This window comes from Gobio gobio (assembly GCF_949357685.1).
Source record: "Gobio gobio genome assembly, chromosome: 23".
In the NCBI taxonomy this organism is placed as follows: Eukaryota; Metazoa; Chordata; class Actinopteri; order Cypriniformes; family Gobionidae; genus Gobio; species Gobio gobio.
Window position 1 is genome coordinate 19,289,606 of NC_137119.1, and position 26,451 is coordinate 19,316,056.

General features: G+C 37.3%; 1 protein-coding gene across 5 annotated transcripts in view; it reads right to left on the minus strand.

Annotated features, from left to right (window-relative positions):
* Positions 1-26,451, minus strand: part of kiaa1217 (KIAA1217 ortholog) — a 194,197-nt gene that overhangs the window by 50,900 nt on the left and 116,846 nt on the right. For 4 of the 5 annotated variants that reach the window (XM_079805500.1, XM_079805501.1, XM_079805499.1 and 1 more), the window contains exons 2-5: positions 23,510-23,802; positions 6,212-6,298; positions 4,220-4,424; positions 126-324 (exon numbers count right to left, since the gene is read on the minus strand). In XM_079805500.1, the coding sequence (XP_079661626.1) occupies positions 126-324; positions 4,220-4,424; positions 6,212-6,298; positions 23,510-23,802 (784 nt within the window). The remainder of the gene's footprint in view (positions 1-125; positions 325-4,219; positions 4,425-6,211; positions 6,299-23,509; positions 23,803-26,451) is intronic. The other variant, XM_079805502.1, reaches the window with a different exon arrangement.

Here is a 26,451-nt window from a genome sequence, read left to right on the forward strand (position 1 = left end):
GATTGTGTTAGGCTGAAAGAAGAAAGTCATATACACCTAGGATGGCTTGAGGGTAAAATATGGGATAATTTTTGGGGTGAACTATCCCTTTAAGGAGGCTGAATCTGATGCACACACACACTCACCTGACATCAGTGAGTTCATAGTACACGTTCCTGGTCTCATCTTTCACATAGATGGCGGTGCTGGGCGACTCCAGCATCTTCATGTTGAGCTGATGAGGGAAGGCACTAACGAACAGAGCTCTGACTGTATCCACACTCGTTATCTCATTAGGCATGCGTATCTGCTTTGTGTCGTCTCCATACTGCAGGTACAACACCCCTGAAAAACAGAAAATGGAAACATGAAGAAAGAGTGAGAGAAGCATGCAACTACTCCTAATATTTTATATTATTTTGTCTAAATAAATAAAAAATTCTACACAAACTAAAATCATCAGTCTAGGCATTAGAACATTATAATGTACATTATTCAAAATCTAAACATGACATTTAACAGTGTTATTAACTATTATTTATTACTATTGAGTTTAACGTTTGCCTACATCTGTTCACAGCTCACTTGGGTTTGGAGCTGTCTCTGAAACTCTACCCTATCATTTCATTCTAATGACTGACATTAATAACTAATTATTGAGCATCAAACAATCAACAGCATATAATTCAGAAAAGCACCTTGGGCTAAATGCCGAGCCGCATCTGAAGGACTACTTTATTTACAATCACTTACAAGCACTCTCAGCCAAACTGGAAAACCCTCAGAGGAAAAAGCTTCGAATTGTTTGAATTTCAATACTGTCCACATGAGACGTTTCAATTATCATCTCCATACTGTTTACTTTGGAAAAAGATGATTCATTCTGATTACAAATGTATTCTAATATCATCCCACTGTCTTGTTGTCCAATGAGAAGACAGTAGATATTTTTTCAATCAGTAACCGCCCTTTTCAGCAGAATCAGAATTTTGTTTGTTTGTTTGTTCATTTTCTCAAGAAGAATCACTGTTATTTTAGTATTGTTTATATACTATTATAGTATTTGAGATTTTGTATTTTCTTTTATTTTTAGTTTAAATTTTAGTAATTTTGCTATGATTTAATAGTTTTCTTTTAATATTTCTATTTAGTTTTAATTCAGTTTTTATTCCAGTTTTTAGTACTTCAACTTAAACATATTTTATTTCAGTTAGTTTCCAAGCCAACAGTTTTTAATTTAATTTTTATATTTATTTTTGTATTAACTTTATTTAAATTACTGAAAGCTATTTAATAACAATAACAAATCTGTTATGTTTTTTAAAAATTCAGCAAAAAAAAGTTATGAATCAAACAGCTCTGAAAACAGCATTTAAAGTGAAACTGTATTTGAAAGTTCAAGAAAAACATGCATATTTAACATCTTTTACCAAGTAATGAACTACAAATGTGAATGAACTACTAAAATGGTACAATGTGAAACTACTGACTAAATTGTAATAAATAATTAAATGAAATACAACATACTGTAAACCCAAATAAGTTGGCAAAACTCAAAAAAGTGAGGTAATCAGTTACATCAATTTTTCAAGTTAAGAAATTCAAAATTTAAGTAAGCAGAACTGTACTCTTAAGTTAGACATTTTGATTAAGTTAATTCATACATTTAACGTAAAATCACCATGATGGTAAACCCCAAAAAACCCACATAACAGAAACATTGCTAAATTAGCATAGCAAAACTTTAAACACTACTAAATCTCCCACTAAAACCTCTTACACAAAAACACATAACACTTAATTTTAGCATTTACTATCTCTTTTGAGTGCCATGGCAAAGCATGCTGGGAAATAGCCCAGTTTAAGGTAAATTTAAGTTTGTCTAAATTAAAAGAAACAAGTTCATAGAACTCAAAACAATGAAACAATTCAGATTACTTAAAATGTGTTTCGTTAACTCAAGAGAAAAAGAAAGCTCTAAATACTCATACAAGTTCATTTGATTGAATTAATTTGTTTAATTTGAGTTTGCCCTACTCAAACCAATCAATTATTTTGAGTGTTAGGGTTTACAGTGCATATTTGAAGTTTATTGCAAAATATTAAGCAAGGCTTGTAAAATATTGCAAAAAAATATTTTTTCATTAATGGGATTTTTACTTCCAGTACCAGACTATTGTGCTCTATTCTTCCAAAGAAGGTCTTACACAAACCTACGATGACATCTCTCAACAACTGAAACTTAAGACCACTGAACCAGAGGAATGATGACTTACAGCAAGCAGGTCTCTAATAGATGCAGGTCTCCTCGCCTTTGTGTTCCTTCTGACTAAACAACATCTAGTTTTTCTCTGCAGGTCTGTCTACATCTACATCTTCTCAGAGGAATTTTGAGGGTATAGTTTGAGTGAACACACTTTTTCTCCCCATAACTGTCTTTCCAGATGGTCCTAGTTTAAACCGACCAATCAGAGTTAAGCAGCCAGAGAAGGCTCCCATTTCAAGGCCTGTGTGTGTTTGACCGTCATTCTATCTGGATGTATTCGGAGTGTGTTAGTGAATATATGTGTGTGTGTGTATGTTGGCAAAAGAGTCCTATTTCCGTGTGTTTCTGTGTGTGTGTCCACAAGCATGAGTCTGTGCGGAAATATATGCCTGTGAGATGTTAAGTACAGGCTATGAATTTCAGCTGTGGAGCCTCGTATATTTCCATTACATGAACCGATAATGACAGAGCCAAATTCGCTGTTATGACATTGAACTTATATACAAGAGACAGACAGACAAACTTAAGTAAACACACACTTCCACAGACACTTAAACTCTGCAACTAAATCATTTAGCAGCAGACAGGAAATAAGTAAGGCAGACGAGTGATCGCTCATTCATATACGGCTGAATTCCCAAGAAAGCTTTGCAGATTACCGCAGAAATCGAACACCCATCATTCACAATTTGACACGCTCCTCAGCCGTTGTGAGTTAGTTTATTTGCTTATTATAACTTAAGTTTGAATAAAATGTGAAATTATATATATATATATATATATATATATATATATATATATATATATATATATATATATATATATATATATATATATATATATATATATATATATATATATATATATATATATATATATATATATATATATATATAAACGTCAAAGTCTTGATTCTGGTGCTATGCGACTGCAAATCGTTCAAAAAAAGAGTTTCTATGTGGCTTGGGCTGCATGATTTGAGAAAAATTCAGATTTTTCTGATTAAAATTTGGATTGCTATGTAAAATGTGATTTAAAAAAATGACAGGTTTTCTGCGCAAGTGTAATTTTTTTATTATATAACAATATGGATATCAAATAATAATAATAAATAGTATTATTATTATTATTATTATTACTAAATAAAAATATATAAATGATTTTGCTGTAACATAAAAAAAATTGAATTGAAGAAAAATTATATATTAATTATTTTATTTTACACTACATCTAAAATTTCTATAATAATATGTATGGCTGGTTTATTTTTTTAATTTTCATAAACCATCAAACTTTTATTTTGACGAAAAACCGCAGATAGTTCTTAAAGGGACAGTTCACCCAGAAATGAAAATCCTGTCAACATTTACTCACCCTCAAGTTGTTCCAAACCTGTATGAATGTCAAAAGAAGATGTTTTGAAGAAAATGGGTAACCAGTTATGAGCCCCAGTGACTTCCATGGTATTTTTTTCCCATACCATGGAAGTCAATAGGGTCCATCAACTTTCTGGTTACCAACAGTCTTCATAATATCTTCTTTTGTGTTAAGCAGAAGAAAGAAATTCATAAAGGTCTGAAACAACTTGAGGATGAGTAAATGATGACAGAATTTTCATTTCTGGCGAACTATCCCTTTAAAGCTTCTTTTTTTGTTTAAGTTTTAGGAAGATAGTTGGTGCATGTTTTTATTCTCAAATGCATGTTAAAGTTACTCAAACTTGGAGCAGATGCAGAGACGATAATGAATGAACTAATAATGCGATTGACACAGATTTATAATGAGACACAGTGCTGCACTTCACTCTGAAACATGCATCATTTGCGATTTAATAATTGCACTAAGCCATACAGCGATTTCAGTTTTATTTAAATGAATCATGTATCCCTAGCTAGTAGGTCTTTCTGCATGGTTGCTATATTTACAATGAGTGTATTTGTATATAATTTAGTATTTGTGTATCAGTGTGTATACCTAGTGAGCGATCCTTGGTCTGATTAGTAGAGCGGACCACAGGCAGACTAGCTCGGGACCGGGAGCCTCGGGTGAAGGCCATGGGCATGTCACACTCAGACATGACCTCCAGAGCATCTAGAGAGACCAGTGAGCCGTGCTCCACCTGATCGACAAACACAGGAACTGGACTCGAACACACCACACTCTGCTTAGAGCTCCAGTTCTGTGGGAGGAAGAAGGAAAGGAGTTAAGGAGATAACATGCTGAATTTGATGACACATCATTAGTGCAATTCTTGAAAACCATGGCATTTTTGGCTTTTCTGCTGGAAAAAATAGATTATACCAGCTTAAGATGGTCAGGCTTTTTTTTGGGACATTGCAGCTGATTTGTAGTAGCTGGTTTAAAGTAGTTTACTAGCACAAACCAGCTTGATAAAACAATTTTTTTCTTCTCAGCTGGGAAAAAAACTGATCATACCAACTTAAGATGTTCAGGCTGTTTTTGGGACATTATAGCTGGTTTGTAGTAGCTGGTTCAAAGTGATCTACTAGCAACAACAACAAAAAAGCTTGATAACCCATTTTTGTCTTCTCAGCTGGACAAACCAGATCATACAAGTTTAAGATGGTTGTTTGGGGACATGGTAACTGGTTTGTAGTCGCTGGTTCAAAGTGGTCTATCAGCATTAAACTGTTTAATAATATGATCTACTGGTAGCCCATCTAGACCAACTTAAAGGGTTAGTTCACCCATAAAGGAAAATGTTGTCATTAATTACTCACCCTCATGTAGTTCCAAACCCGTAAGACCTTCGCTCATCTTCAGAACACAGATTAAGATATTTTTTGTGAAATCGGAGAGGTTTCTGAATCATCCATAGGCAGCAACGTCATTGCAACTTTCAAGGCACAGAAAAATAGTGAAGACATCGTTAACATAGTCCATATGACTCCAGTGGTTCAACCTCTAATGTTATGAGGCAACAAGAAAACTTTTTGTGCGCAAAAAAACCCTCAAAAATAGTAAACACAGTACAGAGCTTCCAGGTTATACGTCAGAACGGCGGCTCATTATTGGCCAGTTCCTGCATCAGCATCACACGCATGCATTGTGGTGCTCATGTGAACAGCGTCAGCCAATGGTGAGTCAGCGTTCTGACCAAGCGGCAACCTTCCGGTCTCTCTCTTGAATCCAACATGGAAGTGACTTAAACTGTAATTCATCGAATGGCCGCTAGAGACTGGCTCCAAAAGGGAGTCAATCCCATAGACAAAGAAATTGTTGAATAAAGTCGTTATTTTGGTTTGTTTTTTGCACACAAAAAGTATTCTCGTTGCTTCAAAACATTGAGGACCTGGAACATTGAACCACTGGAGTCACATGGACTACTTTAATGATGTCTTTACTACCTTTCTGGGCCTTGAAAGTTGCAATGACGTTGCTGCCTGTTGATGGTTCAGAAAGCTCTCGGATTTCATCAAAAATATCTTAATCTGTGTTCTGAAGATGAACGAAGGTCTTACAGGTTTGGAACGACATGAGGGTGAGTAATTAATGACAGAACATTCATTTTTGGGTGAACTAACCCTTTAAGACCATCTAGACTAGTAAACGGACAGGATAGAACCTTGTAAAACTATCAGAACTGGTTTAAGCTGGATTTCCAGCAGGGTTGTCATCACTACATGCATAAAACTCGAACCACTCATTGTGAACAAAGCATAATTTGTCTAAATACATTAACATTTTCTGTAACACACACTGCACATTTCATTTAAAGCGACGATCACTGACAAACTGTGACCAATGCAATCAGTCATGCAGCAAGACACAGATCAGAATTATAAATATGCAGATTTTATACATCAAAAAACATGGACCTGGACAGTATGGAGCTGCCAGTATATATATAGTCAGTTAATTAATTTCAAATGAATAAGTTCTTCCATGTTAGGTGATTTTGTGCACACGCATGCATCACACACTCTCATTCGTGCTAGTACTGACTCTGCGTGAGCCAACGGTCTGGATTTTCATCAGATATCTTTGAATATCTATCTCAGAGTGCAGAGCGGACAACATCCCCTGAAATAACTATTAGGACAGAGAGAAAGAGATACAAAGTATGAACTTTGATGAAGGCAAAAACATTGATGATTAACACATGCATAGAACAGAAAATGTGGAATTGAGCAGAGAGGAATGATGTTCATGTTTGAAAATGCCCACAAATCCAAAACAGCTGACGAGCACCTTCTTCCTAAAAACATTTAATAAGCCTATACATGGAGGTTCAGGGAAGTATGTGACAGTCCAGACTCCTGCCAAGCACATACTGTATGGGCCATTACGCAAGCCAAAGAAAGGTCCTGAGAAGGGTAAATGATGTGTCAGGAATCACACACTAACAAACTAAGCACTAAGCACAATTAGAATACTTTCATTCTTTAACTAACCTAACTAACTTAAGAAGCATTTTTAAAAGGAATATTTTAAGTGCATGTTAAATTTAAGGAAATGACATTCACACGTCAGCATATACAAACACGCCACATTTGTTTACAATACATTCAAAATGAATGAAATATTCCTTTAAATCAGGTTACAGGAATTGACTTCTAGTCAAATAAATTTTATGAGTCATGACATCTGATACAAAGCGCTTTTGATATTTAAATTACCTGATGCATCATTAAAAGTCATTGAATGTATGAAAGAGCAGATCTCTTGACACTGAAACACCCACACCTGCGGTTTCTGGTAATTTAGATGTTCATTCATCTCTTTGATATGTGGTAGCAAAAGAGAGAGTTTGAACTTAACCAGATGAAACAGAATCAGATCAGAACTTTCCAGACCACAGCAAAGGGTCCTGGGGTTCTTCTGAGGGCAGGAGGTGGGAAATTAGATCCACAACCACTAACACAATGATATTCAGTAGGCACGCACAAGACAGGAGCTGTCAACAAACTGATGACAATACAAGCTCAAGGGTGTGTTTGTGTGTGTGTGAGTCACCACAGGTTAGCTCCTATTCTCAGACCTTTTCTATAATTAGCTTAAAAGTTCAAAAAGAGTTCAAAAAGCAAAGTTACACCTCAACTAAAATAACCAAAACCAGAACATACCAAATACAAAATAAACACCATAATGTAGCTTAAAATACTTGTCAATACTATTCATTCATTAATTTTCACGTATGAATATGATTATTTAAAACAATTGGTTAAATAGTTGTTAAAATAGTTGTTGTAGGTTAAATGTATACAATAAAATAATCAAAGTATGTTAAATAGTACAGTAAAATAGTATGATTGAATGATCATACTATTAAAAATAATATGATAAAATGATCATAGAATACTAAAAATATTATAACAAAAATAATAAAATAATCATAATATGTTAAAAATAGTACTATTAAATAATACAATTGAATAATCATAATGTTAAAAATAGTATACGATCAAACAATCACACTAAAATATTAAATTCATCATAGTATGTTAAAAGTAGTACAATAAAATAGTATGACAGAATAATCATACTGGAAAAAATAGTATGATAAAATTATCATAGAACTCTACAAATATTATAATAAAAAATATAAAATAATCAAAATATGTTAAATAGTACAATAAAATAGTACGACTGAATAATCAAAATGTTAAAAATAGTATTCGATCAAATAATCACACTAAAATATAGTAAATTTATCAAATATTCATATATGTTAAAAACAGTACAATAAAATGCTATGATTGAAAAATCATAATGTTAAAAATAGAACAATAAAATAAAGTATGGCAGTGTTAATAGAATGCTGCCAATTGATTTTAGAAATATGTATTTGTTCATATTTTTAGAGCTAATATTGCCCACAGCAAGCCGTTAACATTCCTATTGTCCTCAATAGCAGTTGCATGTCACCGCAAACGGTTGCAATAAAGGTGAGAAAATGATCTATTCACAGCAGTATCAAGATTTATTAAACAGAACTCAAAATACTCAGAAGAAGGAAACAGAACAACCGCTATAAACTTGGCATGAAACGTAATGTGAACTGAACATAAACTGAACGAAACACAGAGTTAATACACAGACCAAACTAATCAATGAAATGAACAACAGGTGCAAATGATAATCAAACAATGAGAAACTATAGTAATAACTGAAACAGAAAACTGAACTTACCCTCCCAAACATACAAAAACACAGATACACAAGCTATCCCTTATATTGCATAACTAACGTGTGTTTGTTAGTAGGTCTGTAAGTATGTGTGTATTCCACCCGGTAGATGTCACGATAAGAGTGTGTCTGCTCTAATGAATACAGTAAGATACCGGAACAAACACAGCACTGCATAAACTACCGATCCAGAAGTGGTTTGGTCAAACAGGTTTCAGTATTTACAAAGGAACATGTGAATGATAGTTATGATAACTCACTTATCTTTAAAGGGATAGTTCACCCAAAAATGAAAATTAGCCCATGATTTACTCACCCTCAAGTCATCCGAGGTGTATATGACATTCTACTTTCAGATGAATAAAATCTGAGTTATATTAAAAATGTTCTGGCTAATCCAAGCATTAGAATAGCAGTAATAGTTGCTCTGTTCTTGAAGTCCATAAAAAATGCATCTGTCCGTCAAATAACGTGCTCCACGCGGCTCCGGGGTGTTAACAAAGGCCTTCTGAAGCGAATCGATGCGTTTGTGTAAGAAAAATATCCATATTTAAAATGTATTTCATTTTTTTCTATGGCTCTGCATCAGCCGTCCCCGCGCCATCACTTCCGACGAATAAGGTCAAAATACATGCAAAATACCGGCGCAATCATAGATATATACATAGATTCCTCATTAGTGCCTGCGCGGATCGTTCGAATGAGGCATCTACGTATATATATCTTTGATCAGGCTAGTATTTTGACCTTATTCGCCGGAAGTTATGGCGTTGGGAAAACTAGATGACATTCGTCTGATAAGAGGTAAAAAAATAACATAAATACTGTTCGGTTTCTCGAAGAAACCGATCGTTTCGTGTCTTAAGACATCAATGTGTCGCCACGAGCCGCATGGTTCAATAAGGATTTGTATGTCTATGTGTTTTCACTCTCATAGCTCTCATACTCTAAAATATCCCCATTGACATGCATTATATGACTATTACACTGCAACGGTTGGAGTTAAAAATCTTCATTTGTGTTCTACTGAAGAAACAAAGACACCTACATCTTGGATGCCCTGGGGGTAAGCAGATAAACATAAACATTTCCTTTTTTGGTGAACTATCCCTTTAATTCAATTCAGGTTATCAATGTGGAAATTGTGGTTAACGAAATAGTGAGTAACATTCATATCTGCAGCTGTAAGAATAAAATGAAGGTTTGTGTGTGTTGGCAAAAATGATAAAGATACAAACAGAGATAAGAAGTATTGCACCTGTACCATGCATGTACTTGAATATTGCTTTGGCAATATCGCAGAGTCTTTATAGTCAAGCCAATAAGGCTTGTCATGAGAGACAAGAAAGAACGTCAATAAAAAGTGATAACCGCACCATATACCACAATTAGTCTAAGATTTTTTCAGACCAAAGTTAACCAGGCCCTGTTTTTAGTAGCGGATGTGAAGGGATATACAGGGATGATTTTAAAGCTGAATTATTCTGGCTCAGCCAGTAGTTTTACCCTTTTTCTGAGCACGATACTTCAGTTATGCTGGGATTCCCCCCTCTGAAAGAGTATTGTGACATCAGCTATACTCATTATGGACAAAAACACTCTCGCACACACAAGAGGCATTGGAATCCATGATCTCCTGCCACCACAGACAACACACTCAAAAACAAAACCAGGGGCGTATTTTACTTTTCCTTGAAGTTTCTTTCCTACGGTGCACTTATAATGTTAGTTAAGGTTTCTTGCACCATCATCAATCATGTTTAAGTTCTACATAACCACTTAAACCCTCTCGTTGGTCCTTTTTGCTACACTGTAAAAAAAAAGGCTCGTAATCATAGGGGAACCTTTTTTAGTGCTATATAGCACCAATTTTGGTGCTTCAGTGGTTCTTCAGCGGTTCTTCAGAGGTGCTATATAGCACCTTAGTCAAAGAACCGGTGAAGAACCTCTGAAGAACCGCTGAAGAACCTCTGAAGAACCGCTGAAGAACCACTGAAGCACCAAAATTGGTGCTATATAGCACTAAAAAAGGTTCCCCTATGATTACGAGCCAAGAACCATTTTTGGTGCAATATAGAACCTTTTTTTTTTTTTGTGTACTGTACCTTTAAAATGTTTCACTATAGCCTTAAATACCTTCTATATGCAAATCACGTGTTATGCTTGGCTACCTTTCGTATGTGAAACGGTATGTGTAACAATGGCAAGTTGCTGGATACTTAAAGGTTGTTTATATGTAAATATGTGCAGTCATATGTTAATGCACTCACGGCCGTGTCGTCAACATTGTGACGACGTCCGAATGGCCCATTTTCTGTTTTGTTTAAAAAAGTGTTCTGGAGATTTGTGCTGTAAAAAGTAGAGCTAGTTAATTGAACTCTTTTATTTCAAAAGAGTTATTTCTATTTTAATATATTTTAAAATATCATTCAAATGTAATGTGATGGCAAAGCTGAATTTTCAGCATCATTCCATACATCATTCATATTGAAAACAGTTGTGCTGCTTAATATTTTTTGGGAAACAGTGATACCATGAAGATCGAAAGAACAGCATTTATTTGAAAAAGAGATCTTTTGTAACATTAAACATGTTTTTGCTGTCACTTTTGATCCATTTAATGTATCCTTGCTGAATAAAAGTATTTATTTCTTTAAAAAAAACTCTTTTGAATGATAGTGTATAAGAAACAAGAAGACTATAGAAGTCTGCATTAACTCGTTGTGTGTGAGACGTTTTGGAGGAGCAAAAACAAAGAGCTCTTTTTTCTTATACAACACACACATTCATGCAGTATACACACTTAAACACACTAGACTCTCAGTGCTGGTTTAGTCTACTAGAAAGAACAAGTTGAACTGACCTCAGTGCAGACATAGCCCCTGAAATATCCAATCATGGTGTGTTTATAACTACAGTGTTACTAACAGTGAATAAATCATTAGATGTATCAAGGTTTTGTCCCACTAGTTGCTAGTTTCTACACAACTGTAGTATCCAACCAATTAGAAGGTGGATCTCGTCAGCTCTATCTGCACTCCCATTGGTAGTCAATGCATCAGGACATTTGCATAAAATTAAACTTTATTCAGTCACCTCAAACACCGAATTCCACCAAAAATGAATGACCTCCAGTCACTTCAATCTTACAAATATGGGATAATTTAATCTTTAAAAAGTTACATGTTCTAAAGTTCAGCTATCCCATCATGAAAAGACTGTGTATGGAGAGCAATCCAATCAACCACCAGCAACTCAAACCACCTCATCTAACAATCCAAATATTTTCTTTCCTAAACCAGACACATAATCTTATCAGTAAAGCAATAACAGGCCTACAGTTTGCTCTCTATCGCTTGCACACACAGCAGGCCTGCAGATACTGTATCTAAATCCTGTTGAATCAAGAGCATCTGGAAAAGTTGTCCATCTGTTCTTGTTTGGGTCTGGTGAAAGGTATAAAGGCCATTTTCCTTTTCCTTTTATGCCGGTTCTTCTCGCTCTCTCTTTTCTGAGGGGATAGGGCAGCGCAGGAACATATGAGGGTGAGGTTACAGTCTGTCTGGGCCAAACAGAACCAGATGGCGACTCTCTGTTTTTTCCTCTCACAAAGTCCTGTGACAGGCTTTCACCACGCCGGTGCTTGAGGTCTCGTCCGCACGCAAAGGTGGTACACAGATGTTCAGGAGGTGTGTGTGCATGTGTGTGTGTGTTGATAAACATCTGAGCAATCCATCACATCAGCACTGACATCTTGGCAGGAAAATATCACACACACACACACACTCTCAGATGGGTTTGGGCATGTTTGCTGACTCTGCAGGTACATCTTTCATATAATACAGAGGAATTTCTAGCTGCGGTGTCTGTGTGTCTGTCACTGATGGTGCAAAAGTTGTTCAAATTTATCCTTCTTAGAACAAAAATATAAACTATAGCTGGATTGCATGTAGCACACAAAAAATAATTGTATTAATCAGTATTTTTTGTCTTATTTTCCGGTACAAATATCGAAATAATATACATTTACAAGAGAAGATATTAAGATGATACATTTTATTTCAGTACATATTCAGAATTTAAATTTTTCAATTAGATTTATACCTCACTGGCAATTTTTGTTTCTTGCATAACTTGAAACAACTTACAGAGTTTGAATATTATATTCAGTTTTGCTTATCAAGTAATCATAACCCTTTAAGTATGTAGTTAATTAATAATACTTAGTACTTTTTGTGTAATTACACTGTAATGATGCTCCAAGTTAGATGCATAAAACCATAAAAAAATATGTAATGCATCAGCTGCCAATAAGACTGCAGTACTCTATTCATTTTATACATTTTACTACAGAGATTGAGTGTAGAAAATGCTAAATGCTAAAAGATCCCACTCTGAGCCTAGATATAAGGACTTTAAAGGGATAGTTCACCCAAAAAAGAAAATTCTGTCATCCGAATCTCGTCCCCCATTGACTACCATAGTATTTTTTTCCTTTTTTTGGCCGAGATCTGCTTGGTTACAAACATTCTTCCAAATATCTTCCTTTGTGTACAGCAGAACAAAGAAATGTATACAGATTTGGAACAACTTGAGGGTGAGTAAATGATGACAGAATTTTCATTTTTGGGTGAACTATCCCTTTAATATAGTAACTAACTGATTGCATCTTGACCCCTCTTCACAATCTTAACCTCCATAACCCTGAACCGTCTCTAGACATTACATCCCTGTCTGGAGGGTTAAACTTCCATTGTCCTGTTGTGTCAATCAAAGAGCTAAAGTAACCACACTCAGACACTGAGTTTGAACCGACAATGACAAATAGGGCCTGGTCATGTGTTTTTGTTGATTGGATATACTATCTAACTTGTTAAAACTGTTCCATTTACACTTTGCCCACATGAATATGCTTCCAAAAAACGTATATAAATCAATTCTCGTGATATATACAAATTTAATGACGTTCACGTCAACAAAAGAAGCTAATTTCAAGATCAAGGACCTAATAGGAGAGACAGCGGCTGCGAATTACTTTCAGTTCATTTGCGACATTTTGTGCGTTGGCTTGTTGAAGAGATACTCAGCCACGCATCTGCAGCAATGTGTGTTGCAGTAGCACCACCATATCTGGCTATAACGTCATATAACACACTCTCACATGTTTATTTTTTTATATTTTGGGATTTAAAAATATTAAAATCCGGATTTAAATCCTTCTCAAAGCGGTTTGGAGGGCATTTACAGCTGGTCTTTTCATGATCGGATAGCTATCGATCGCATGAAGTGACCAGGTGTAGACACACTGATAGAAATAGAATGATACTAGCTATTTTAATAACACTGACATTTTCTGTGTCAGCTTCATTCAAGAAGTATAATGTAATCATCAGCAATTTCATGGTCTGACTGGAAAATGGGCTGTTTTCCCACTATTTCTGCTAACCTTGGTGGTTTGAACTACATCAGAAAAAGGAGAGAAAGAGTCTAAATGGAAAAGGAAGGAATGTGCTGACACATCATTAACCTTGAGAGTGTGTGTTGTAGTATAACTGTGAGAAATAATTTTTCTGTAGAAAAGGTTATACTGTGTCATTTTAGAACTCAAACATGACCCTTTAATATACACTAAAAGTTTGGAGTCGTTTTTGAAAGAAGTCTCTTGTGCTCACAAAGGCAGCATTTATTTGATCAAAATACAGTAGTTGTATTGTGAAATATTATTACAATTTAAACTGTTTTCTATTGTAATATATTTTATATATACTTTTCAGCAGCCTTTGCTCCAGTCTTCAGTGCCACATGATCCTTCAGAAATCACCCTTATATGCTGATTTGTTGTAAACTGTGATACTTTTTTTCTTCACAAGTTAAAAGAACAGAATTTATTTCAAATCTTTTGTAACATTATACATTTCTAACTTTTGATCACTTTAATGCATCCTTACTGAATGAACGTATTCATTTATTTCCAACAAATATATCTCACTGGTCCCAAACTCAAACATCAAACTACAACTTTAACCAAACTGGCTTCACTCAGCAAACTTAAACTCTGGTCCTCATCTTGGTCTTTGGCCTGATCCATAAAGAAAGGGGCTGGTCAACCAATACCTCAGAGAGGATCACCCCTCTCATTACAGGACACTGCCACACACTCGCATATGAAAAACACACAGATACACGCACAGAATGACTCAAAAACAGGAAGAAAGAGGAAATTATATCTTTCAGATGACATGGTAAGGAGGGTGAGAGAGAGAGAGAGAGAGGAACAACAGAGAAAAAGAGACAAGAGGAAACAAATAGTAACAGAATGAGTCAATCACTGAGGTATGCTGTATATGCTGGAAAAAAAATACTTCTGTCTATTAAGACGAAACCTGAGAAAACTCATCACTCACACCTTCTCAATGGGGTTACCATTTTACACATTCTCAAAAAAAACTTTTTCACTTATACAAGGACACACTAAATTGATCAAAAGTCACAGTAAAGACATAAATTACAAATCATTTTATTTTAAATAAATGCAGTTAAACCTTCTATTTAATAAAGAATACTGAAAAAATATATGCTTTCCGCAACAAAACAAAAAAAATCATTTCTTGAGCACCAAATTAGCATATTAGAATGATTTTTTAAGGATCATGTGACACTGAAGATTGGAGTATCAAGCTGACAATTCAAATAAATAACTTTTAAAATATATTAAAGCAGTTCTTTTAAATTACATTACAAATTCATTTCTGTATTTTGATTAAATAAATGCAGCCGCTTTGAGCATAAGAGAATTCTTCCAAAAGCATCTTACCTACACTCAAAAAAAAAAATGGTGCTATATAGCACTAAAAGTGGTTCTTTAGCTCGTAATCATAGGGGAACCACTTTAAGTGCTGTATAGCACCAAATCTTGGTGCTTCAGCGGTTCTTGACTAAGGTGCTATATAGCACCGCTACCATATACAGAACCTGTTAAGATATGGTGCTATATAGCACCAAAAGTGGTTCCCCTATGATTACGAGCCAATAACCACTTTTAGCACCATACAGCACCATTTTTTTTGTGTGATATATTATACCTATTTCCATATACTTGCCAGGGTGGCGAACTCCGGTCCTGGAGAGCCACAGTCCTGCACTTTTCTTTAACCCTAATCAAACACACCTGAACAAGTTAATCAAGGTCTGAAGGGTTACTAGGAAGCTACAGGCAGGTGAGCTTTATCAGGGTTAGAGTTGAACTCTGCCGGACTGAGGCTCTCCAGGACCGGAGTTCGCCACCCCTGATATACTGCATATACTGTGAATTAAAGGCACGATATGTAAGATTTTTTGGATTAAAATATCCCAAAAAAAAACACTAGAACAATGTTATATATTTTGTTGACTTGTGTACTTACATTATCCCAAATGTTTCCAATAACTTTTAAATCCAGAGAAATAAGCCATTTTAACCAGGACACAGACCGTGTCCGTCCCTCGCCTGTCAATGACATCATACCCGTGTTTACCCTCGATTTCCGTGGAAACCATGGAAACACCAAAGACACTTTAATATATTATGTGTTTTGTTAGACAGGTGAGCAACTGTTTGGATACATTCATCGACGGTCATTGTTTAAATCTGGTTTTCTTGATTTACTGCGAGTACCACGTTTTACCATGCCTAATATCGATCTAACTTACTGCAGTGTGCAACAAGTGTCTCATAGTAGCCGCAGAGCGAACGCACAGAGTAGGATTATAACATAACGTTCAACACATACTCAAAAATGTTATCTAATATGATAAAACGCCGCTGTGTTACCCCACATGCGCATGAGCGGAAGAAGCTGTCATCTACGGCATTATAAAAGCTCCGTGAAATCAAGGCGTCATCAAGCTACGCCTTTGTTTTGAATAAGCGACCTCTAGCGGCGAAATATTACATATTGTGGCTTTAAGCACCCACTGCACAAAAGTATGGGTTCCAGACTTTATTTGTCCATTCAGAAAACTTCACTGAACATCTCCGACCTGCCTGATGTCATCAACATTTGTGAGTCACCAGAGACAGATGTTAATATCAAATGTAAACAGGGCCAAAGATACAAAGCTTGTTTTTTTTTAACAAATGGATGTTTACTTACTCTTAAATGTTTTGTGCAAAGAAAAAAAATCAAGAAGACACCCCATTGTTCTTATTTTTTACAGTGATTTCTACATAATAGAAGTACCTCTCACCCACCATAACAGTGCATAGCAGGCCGGCTCCTCTGCACATCATGCTTAAATGAGCATCAAATCCCCATCAGAGCAGCTGCCATAGTATTTGCATGGCCCTGTGAAATTGGACCATTCATGGGACTGGAGCAGCCAAACATGCAAAACTGAAACTGCACTCAAGATTTGAACTGACAGCATCTCCAGTGTGAGCTCATGACCCCGGAATGACCCACAACTGAACATTTTAATATAGCAATTCAATCATGTCTGCTCTCTGCAGACAACGGCAATGATGGAGAACTGGGAAGGTGCCAAGCCGTTGATCTGTGACCAGTCGGGGTTGTTGCACTAAGTAAAACTGCGGTGAAGAAGCTGGCCTCAGACCAGGATTGCACCCTCAACAAGAAAACTGTGCTAATGTTGTGCTTCTCTTAAATGTTTCTGACACTCAACACTCAATAATACAGTATAATTGGTAAAAATGATTATGCAGTATAATTAATGAGTGTTTCGAACATAAACAATAGTGTCTCATTCAACCACTAATTAGGAGAACGTTCTTCTTTCTAAAGAATGTAGAGATTAATCTTACACTTACACTAATCAGCCTAATGTCTGACAGCAAGCCTAGTTTCCACCCAGAATGCACAGCCCTGACACAGTCATTGCATTAGCGGTCAAAATCTGCAATAGGAAGAAGTCTTAGTGAAGCTTTCCAAACAGGTCCAAGCGGCTTTTTAATAGACTGCATCATGGCTCATTTCATTTGAAAGCAAAATGGTGACAGCTTCTTTACAGCACTATTGATGGTCTAAAGGGCTATACACATATGTTTTGTTAGGTCACCTAAAAAATTTGGTAAATTGTTGTAATACCTCAGTTAACCAACATGGGCGCACTGGAAAAATAAACAAATTTTTTTTTTTGCAAAGCTCCAAAAATTTGCATAAAATTCACAGCAGTTTCCAGTTGGAATGAACCCTAGCGGCAGTAAAACATCAACAACTTTTATTAATTTATTCAGACAAATTATTATCAAAGGGGCAGATTATTGATTAATAAAGACTTAGGGCCCTAAATTTAATGGTGCAGGTGCACTTAGGGCGTGTCCAAATCCATTTTTGCTTCATTTTTCCAACGTTGGTGCGCCAGGCGCATGGTCCAAAAGGGTTGTACCTAGTCTCTTAATGAGTCATGGGTATGTTTTGGGCATAACGTGCAAAAAACCAATCAGAGTCTCATCTCCCATTCCCTTTTAAAGCCAGTTGCGCTTGCACCATGGCGGATTGATATTAACATGGCAGAATTTGCCAGCGGAAAGACTGAACGCTTCTCCAGAGAGAAATCTTTTATTTTTAATATAATGTTTGTGTGCTGCTGCATGTCCCTGTGTGTGTAACAAGCAGAGTGTATGCGGGTTGTGCACCCACCTATAGGCGCACATTACTAACGCGCCCTTTAAATAACTAAAAAAATACTGCGCTATTGACTTTAGACCAGGTTTTTGTTGGTCAATGGCACAGTCGTTTTCAGTTGTCTCAAAATAGCAACATGCCAACAATGCGCCTGAACACACCTCATTTTCAGACCAGCACGCCCAAACAGATGAGCGCGAGTGCATTTGCTATTTAAACAACGTGACGCTGAATGTGAAAATAATAACTAAGTCGGGCAAAAACACTTGCGTTGCACCTGGTGTCGCATTACGCCGGGTCTATGATAGGGCTGATATGATTTTGTGCAGTCCCTGGTGCATGATTTGTAAATTAAAGGTAGGGTAGGCAATTTGTTTTATAAACACTTTTTGTTATACTGCTTTTTGTTACACTCTCTTCACATCCTGATAGCAATCAATAATAGAAGTGGTCTAAATATTAAACGTACATATCTGTGGAAGTCTCAGGACCAAAAAATGTTCTTCCAATCATTGCATTTGGTCCGAATGCAGTGATACAATGTCCTACCTGACTGTCAACATTTGTATTTCCATAACTCCACGCACCCTGTTCGCGCAGACATCACACATCATCAGCGCGTTCCGTAAGGCTATGCACTGCAGTTGCAGACAGACAGCCACCAAGCACCAAGAACAAACAGCAGCCGCCTTTTACAGTTCCTCCCGAACCAAAACAACAAGCGTATGCTGTGTTCACGCCATGTCATAACCAATAATTCCCATATAATTACCAATTAACCATAATTGTGTCAACACTATCAACGGCGAAATGAATCTGCAGCAGTCAGGTGGCACAACTCCGAGCTCTGTAAGTTGTTTACGTTCATTATCATTCTAATGTTATGTGCTTTGAGTGCTTTTGTATTTTGAAGGTGTGGCTTTGGAGACGCTCTGAAGGGAGGGTGGGATCTCATGCTTTCAAAGCTAGCTTGCTATTGCTAGCCGCTCCGAAATTGCCTACCCTACCTTTTATACTTAACCACATGACCAGCTCTATAAGTTGGCTTTTCAGAACGTTCCCCTATCCATAGTTTATAGTTGGGAGACATTGGGAACCAAATAAGAACGTTCTGCGTTCAGAAGCCCCGCCCCCGTTCCTTTATTCGCGCCTCGGACCCAGCCAATTGAATCTGCCCTACAAACTACTACTGTAAACTGTAAACAGCACAAGCCAACAACAAACCCAAAAAGCCAGGGCTTCCCACTTCATTTCTTCCCATGCAGCCAAGACCAGGAAAAACACAGAACCCCATCTCAAGAAGTCTCTCACTGTTTAAAATCTGAAACGGGCATGATGGAACAGTCAACGAAATACATTAAACACCCAAAACGATGGCTAAGAAGTTACAAGCCTCCCACGACCCATTCCAAACGCACACCTGGTTGAGAGCAGCAGATCCCTATTGTCGTCATTCTCGTCCGCATCTTTATAGCCGTGTCACACTCCAGAATGAATCGCATATCGGGTTACTTACTGCAACAGTAACATACAGAAAAAGCAAACATGCCCGCGTCATCTCCAACAGAACGCACCGCGTTCAGAAGTTTGCGCGCACGATCGCGCGATCATCAGCGTGCTTGCTGGCGAATGCAGTGAGTTTATAAAAATGGTCTGCAAGTTTTAAAAAGTATGAGGAATTGTTACAATACCTTAGTTCACAATATACAGACAGGTTCAAACAATCGTCCTCAGTTGCGACTCATTCTCAGTATTCCCATGATTTGGAGGAAGTTTGAATACTAGTATGCCATGTCCTTTTAGTCTCTATTCCCGGAGTCAGTACAGTTCATGCAATGTAGTGCCCGAGAGCGAGTGTTTGAGAGTGTGTGTGTGTCTGTGTGTGTGTGTCGCGCGCCCCTCCTCTCCGCGCTTTGCCACAGCAGCTCTATGCGCGCTCACCTTCTTGTAAACTGAGCCAAGCCTGTTCTTACATCACACATTACTATGGCGACTTCAAATCCCTATAACTCTCCACCCAAAATACCTGGCGGATCATCACACAAATAGGACAACTATTTTTGAACAAGTAAATCTGATTACCATAATACATTTAAAACATCATTTTTTTCTATTAGTGTTACCCATTTAGTGGTAACAACAACAGTCTTTGAACTTGACATTACTGGAAAAAAAAAACACACACAAAAAAAACAAAACACTGAAATACTACAGATGATCATGTTTAAACAAAATGTGATGCAACACTCTCCAGGCTCTCCTTCTTTTGATTAAGTGTGAGGTGGAGGACAGGTGAAGGCTTACGCAACTAAACATGCTTAAACTCCTTGTGTTGTTGTTCGATTCGGCACATCCCTGCTGATATTGTTCAATGGTCAGCAATGTGTCAGAACGCCCATACAAAATAAAGACAGAAACATTCAGAACAGCTCATATGACACACAATGCATCATGACCTGATTAATGCAGCACTGAACAGCTCAAATACTTAGTTACAATCCCCACCTTTAAAATGTGCTTTTATAATGTCTGTGCAATTATTTTATAGTAATAGGTCTGTGTGAAGTATTGTAAAAGCAAATGATTGACTATACAAATAAGATACGGTTGGTCAAGTGTATGGGTGACTGGGCACTAAACCAATCAAAATTCCTTTCTCCCTCTCTCTCTCTCTCTCTCTCTCTCTCTGTGCATATCCGCCCACACTGTTACAAACTCGCACACGTACTCACACTCTGCAGCCAAGCACTCTCATTCTTGAGAAGCTGTCAATCACCTCCATTGTTCTGCTGTGTAGGTCTTTAAGAGCAGGTGAGGAGCCTTTTGTTTTCAACCAGAGTAAACACACGCAACACTCCCTCACTCACCCGCTGTGGGAAGGCGTTCGGTCCCTGCCCCCGCCTTTTCTCTTTAATACCCCCTGGGGCAATCCAAATAACATTCCACAGACCCACTGAGTGGATGAGTATGGGTAAAATGAGTGAAAAGCGAGCGAAAGAGTGCATTTTACAGAAGGCGTGTTGTTTTAAAGCAATCTTCATATCACAAAATGATATTTCCAATAATGTTGTGCCATAAAATAAACGTTTGTTATGTAAAACCAGAAACATTTGGTCAGTGCTAAACTTTTCTTTGTCACTTTTTTTAAACAATCTGACTTGAATGTGAAATCGAACAGAAAATGGAAATTTAAGGGCAGGACCTGACAGCAAAAATGTGTCAGTGTGATATATAAAACAAACCTCCACCTGTTCGGAATGAGAGGTCAATCTATTTACAACCCTTTGTAAGTACTCTGTGACTTTAGAGTTTTGTTGGTTGTGCTGAGAAAGCAAACTATTTATCAGAACTGAAGAATGTGCAGCGTAAGGACAGCAATACCTGTATGCCATATTTATACACTGAATATACCGTCATATTGCATATATGCGCTCCGGAAACTGCTAATATCACTCAAAATGTAAATTGTTCCCTGGAGGTTTTTTTTTGAGAAAGTAGACCAGATAAAAAGTTGTCTTCACTGTATGGCCTCTATAAGATATTTACAGCCATCATGACCCATGGAAGTCTGGTAGATAACACACATATACACACGGAAGACACTGTTACAACAATGAGATAAGTTTAGTCACTTTTACTCTGATTTTGTATGATTTAGTGCAGGGGTTCTCAACCCTGGTCCTTGAGGCCCACTGTCCTACAGAGTTTAGCTCCAACCTGGGACCAGGGTTGAGAATGCCTGGTGTAATCATTGCAACCATTCAGTGAAAAATATATAACCACCTTTAATGTTTCTTCCAGCTTCTACCTGCAGGTAATACAAGTGCTGTTGCCTTAAATCATTCAGCCACTGTTGAATGAAAATTTTTACTTTCTTTTCCTGGTATTGCAACACGCCATATTTGTTTTGCACGTGCACTGTTTACACAGTTTGTTCATAGTAAAATATTTCAGTCATGTGATTTTTCCATTCATACGCCATATTTATGACCATCAGCAGGACAAAGTAATGGCAGTGAGTGAATTCAACAACACATGACCAGAGAAAAAACCTGCTCGCAGAAAACGTTTTTCCAGTTAGCACAGACCCTATTAAATCTGATATTCACAGATGTATACACTCACCGGCCACTTTATTCTGTAAACCTGTTCAACTGCATGTTAACGCAAATATCTTATCAGCCAATCACATGCCAGGAACTCAATGCATTTAGGAATATAGATATGATCGAGAAGTTCAAACAGAGCATCAGAATGGGGAAGAAACGTTTTTTAAGTGACTTTGAATGTTGCATGGTTGTTGGTGCCAGATAAACTGGTCAGATTATTTCAGAAACTGCTGATCTACTGGGATTTTCACACACAACCATCTACAGGGTATACAGAGAATGGTCCGAAAAAGAGAAAATATCCAGTGTGTGGCAGTTCTGTGGGTGAAAAAGCCTTGTTGATGCCAGAGGTCAAAGGACAATGGTTCAAGCTGATAGAAAGGCAACAGTAACTTAAATAAGCACTTGTTACAACCGAGGTCTGCAGAAGAGCATCTCTGAACACAACACATCCAACCTTGAAGCAGATGGCCTACAGCAGCAGAGGACCACACCAGGTGCCACTCCTGTCTGCTAAGAACAGGAAACTGAGGCTACAATTCGCACAGGCTCACCAAAATTGGACAATAGAAGGTTGGAAAAACGTTGCCTGGTCTGATGAGTCTCAATTTCTGCTGTGACGTTCAAATGGCAGAGTCAGAATTTGGTGTAAATAACATGAAAGGATGGACCCATCCTGTCTTGTATCAATGGTTCAGGCTGATGCTGGTGGTGTAATGGTGTGGGGGATGTTTTATTGGCACACTTTGGGCCCCTTAGTACCAATTGAGCATTGTTTAAACACCACAGCCTGAGTATTGTTGCTGACCAAGTCCATCCCTTTATAAACACAGTGTACCCATCTTCTGATGGCTATACTTCCAGCAGAATAACAAAGCTCAAATCCTCTCAAACTGGTTTTGTGAACATGACAATGAGTTCACTATACTGGAAAGGGAAAGGGAGATTGCTGACAGCTGACAAAAAAAATGAGTCATGCTATCATATCAATATGGACCAAAAGGAATGTTTCCAGCACCATGTTGAATCAATGCCACAAAGAATTAAGGCAGTTCTGAAGGCAAAAGGGCGTCCGCCTGGTACTAGCAAGGTGTACCTAATGAAGTGGCTCAAACTTTTACTTGATTATAACTAAACGCATGTCATTTTTGAGTTGGTGTTTCATAAGCCTTAAATTTTCTGTTGAGAGTATTGCATAAGTGGCTATTAAATGAGATTAAGCCCAGGGCTGTCATTCATCTGTCATTCAACATTGTTCATGATGTTAAATACACCTATTTCCACACATCTACTTCATCACTAGATCCGATACATTAGTGAACAAAGACAGGACTTCTGTAGCCGACAATGCCACAACAAATAGTATCGACGGTGGTCTTCACCTGTTCTCGTAGTCTTTCTTGATGGCCCATGATGGCAGAGGCGTGGTGTGGGTACTTCTGCTTCAGATGTTCCAAAAAGGCCTCTCGTTTTTTATCCATATCTGAGGGCTGCATGGCCAGGATCTCCCGCGAGCTGCGCGCTCCGCCCACAGTGTGTCTGCGTGGAGCCCCTGCACGGGTGGATTTGGGCTCGCCGCGGAAACCAGGGCTGTTAGTGGAGACAACCTGCTGTTTACGAGTCAGGTGCTCGGCGTCTTCGCTTGAAGTCACCTTTAGATTACCTTTCAGAGGCTCTGGGGGAAAAAAAAGAGATGAAACGATTAGCGAAATATAAGGGAATGTTTGTTTTTTTGTGGACCTCATCTTTACATATGGTTGTTACGTAAATATGCACATGTAGGCACACACACACAGGCTAAATAAACTTTTACAGATGTCAGACAGAGGATTCTCAGATGGACTGTTGTCAGGACAGGACAGTGTGCTTTATTACATAAAGCTGTCAGGTTGATCATCCCAAAGCTAAAGTTTCCAAAAGCAGAAAGAAGCAAACATGTCCTAACAAAGCTAACTGTGCACAGCACGCTAGCACTGAATGTTTACTCATATCAAATGTGACACACACCCACAAGACACGCACATTAAAATATCATTTGAACTAGTTAAATGTAGATTAGAGGTGAATAAAATTTAATGCTAAAATAACACAAACACATTCAGTCATGTTTAGCGTTTTTACAGAGTCATGGCCGCCAAAAGAATTGCAGAAGTGCAGAGGAGAAAAGACTGTGTCAGCAAAGCTACTGTTGGGAATGACCTGCCTCTCTGATATATTGCGCTCTTTTGTGAAACTGGCACACAGATGTTTGTACCTAACATGGGCATTTTTCTCTCAATAATGGGTACTTACACTGATTTTGAGATATGGCCCAAAGTGATTCATTGTTTTCTCTATAAGGTGAGATACAGTAGGCCAACATTCACTCTCACAACACGCTCCTGTTGCATACTATAAAAGCCCATCAAAAGCTAAATAAATATCTAAAATTGTCAAGTCAACTCACCTTTGTTTATACAATGCAGATTATTTCAAAGCAACTTCTCTGTGATAATCAGGAAAATAGTGATTCAATGATGCAAACAGTATTAAAGGTAGCATTATTTCATGCATTCTGACTTATTTACACTGTTAAAGAGTCGGATTCTCATGCTAAACATGGCCAACATTTAAAAAAACGAGTTGGATGTATGATATTTTTGTGCCAAATACACTCCTTCAGGATTCAAATAAGTTTCGTAAAGTTTTTTTTTTCTGAGTATGGCCCTGTATGACATCATAAAGGGCGGAATTCCTTGTATGGGCACTTCTCCCGGATGAGCGCATGCTTGCGAGAGCGAGAGCACGCACATCAACGAGCTTCGTTCGGGTTACGGAAGCCATCAGCTGCGCTGTCATTTTGTTTTTAGACCACGAAATCAACAATTTCACTAAAGAAGTGTGCTTTTGGTTGTGAGGGAAACCTTGTTCAGCTTCCCAAATAACCCAGTGTTAAGGAAACAGTGGAAGAGGTTTGTTTTTCTGGAGCAGCAACCGAGTTCTGCAAGTGTGTTTGTTTGTTCCCGGTCATGAGTCGAAACCGCAGGCGGTGAGTGAAACTGCATCAAATGTCTGTGTTTTGTTGGCAAGCGTAAGTGCATTTAATAATTAATTTAATAATAATAATTTGTTACATTTATATAGCGCTTTTCTAGGCACTCAAAGCGCTTTACACAGAAGGAGGGGGGGGGGGGGGATCTCCTCATCCACCACCAATGTGCAGCATCCACCTGGACAATGCGACAGCAGCCATATTGTGCCAGAACGCCTGCCACACACCAGCTGATTGGTGGAGAGGAGACAGAGTGATGAAGCCAATCGTATATATATATATTTGTAAACTGTAAACTGTCAATAAACTGTATTAATGAAACAAAACGTATATATATATATATATATATGGGGATGATTAGGAGGCCATGATAGACAGGGGCCAATGGGCAAATTTGGCCAGGATGCCGGGGTTACACCCCTACTCTTTATCGAAGGACATCCTGGGATTTTTAATGACCACAGAGAGTCAGGACCTTGTAAACAACACGATAATGTAAACAACGCGAACATATAGTGAATCGAAAGTTTATCCAGGGATATTGCAATGATGTAGGGGAGCGCGGGGCACAACCTAACGCGGGGTTACGCGCATTTTTTAACCCTTTCCACACATGCCAGAATGACGAAACTTAGTGTATTTACTAGTTGCCATATCAACATTATTTAGAGAAAAAATTGTGCCAAAATTAAAAAATCTCCATAAGATATTATTGAACATGTATTTAACCATAGCAAAAGTCAATTTCTTACTTAAGTTTAGTTTTCATCTCTGTTTTTTGTGTTTATTTAAAATAAGACAAATCTGATATTATATTAATCTTATATCTGTTATTTAAAAGTTGAGATCGTTCTTTAATGCTGATCTAACCAGCAGAAGACACGAGCCGCGATTTAAATCCCAGTTGTGCAGATGGGGTGTGTTGTAACACTGCGTTACAATGAGCCCCTATTAGAAATACACCATTATATTCTATACTTTTATGAAGTCTTTTGAGAAACCATGAGAAAAGGGTGAATAATGACTGAGAGTTAATGTTCAGATATTATTAAATTAAATTAAATTATTATGTTTTGAACTATGCTGTATAGCTGTATTTAGCGATGTGTTTGTAGTCAAACTCAAAAATGCTTATATTTTTAATGATTAAAAAATGGCAGTATTTTATTTTAAAAAGTTAATAATTGTATTTTGTTGAAAAAATATTTTAGTTTGTCTTGTATATTTTTTTGATTATATCAGGTAAAATTTTAAAGCTGTTATTTGGTCATGTTACATTGTGCCCCACCACAT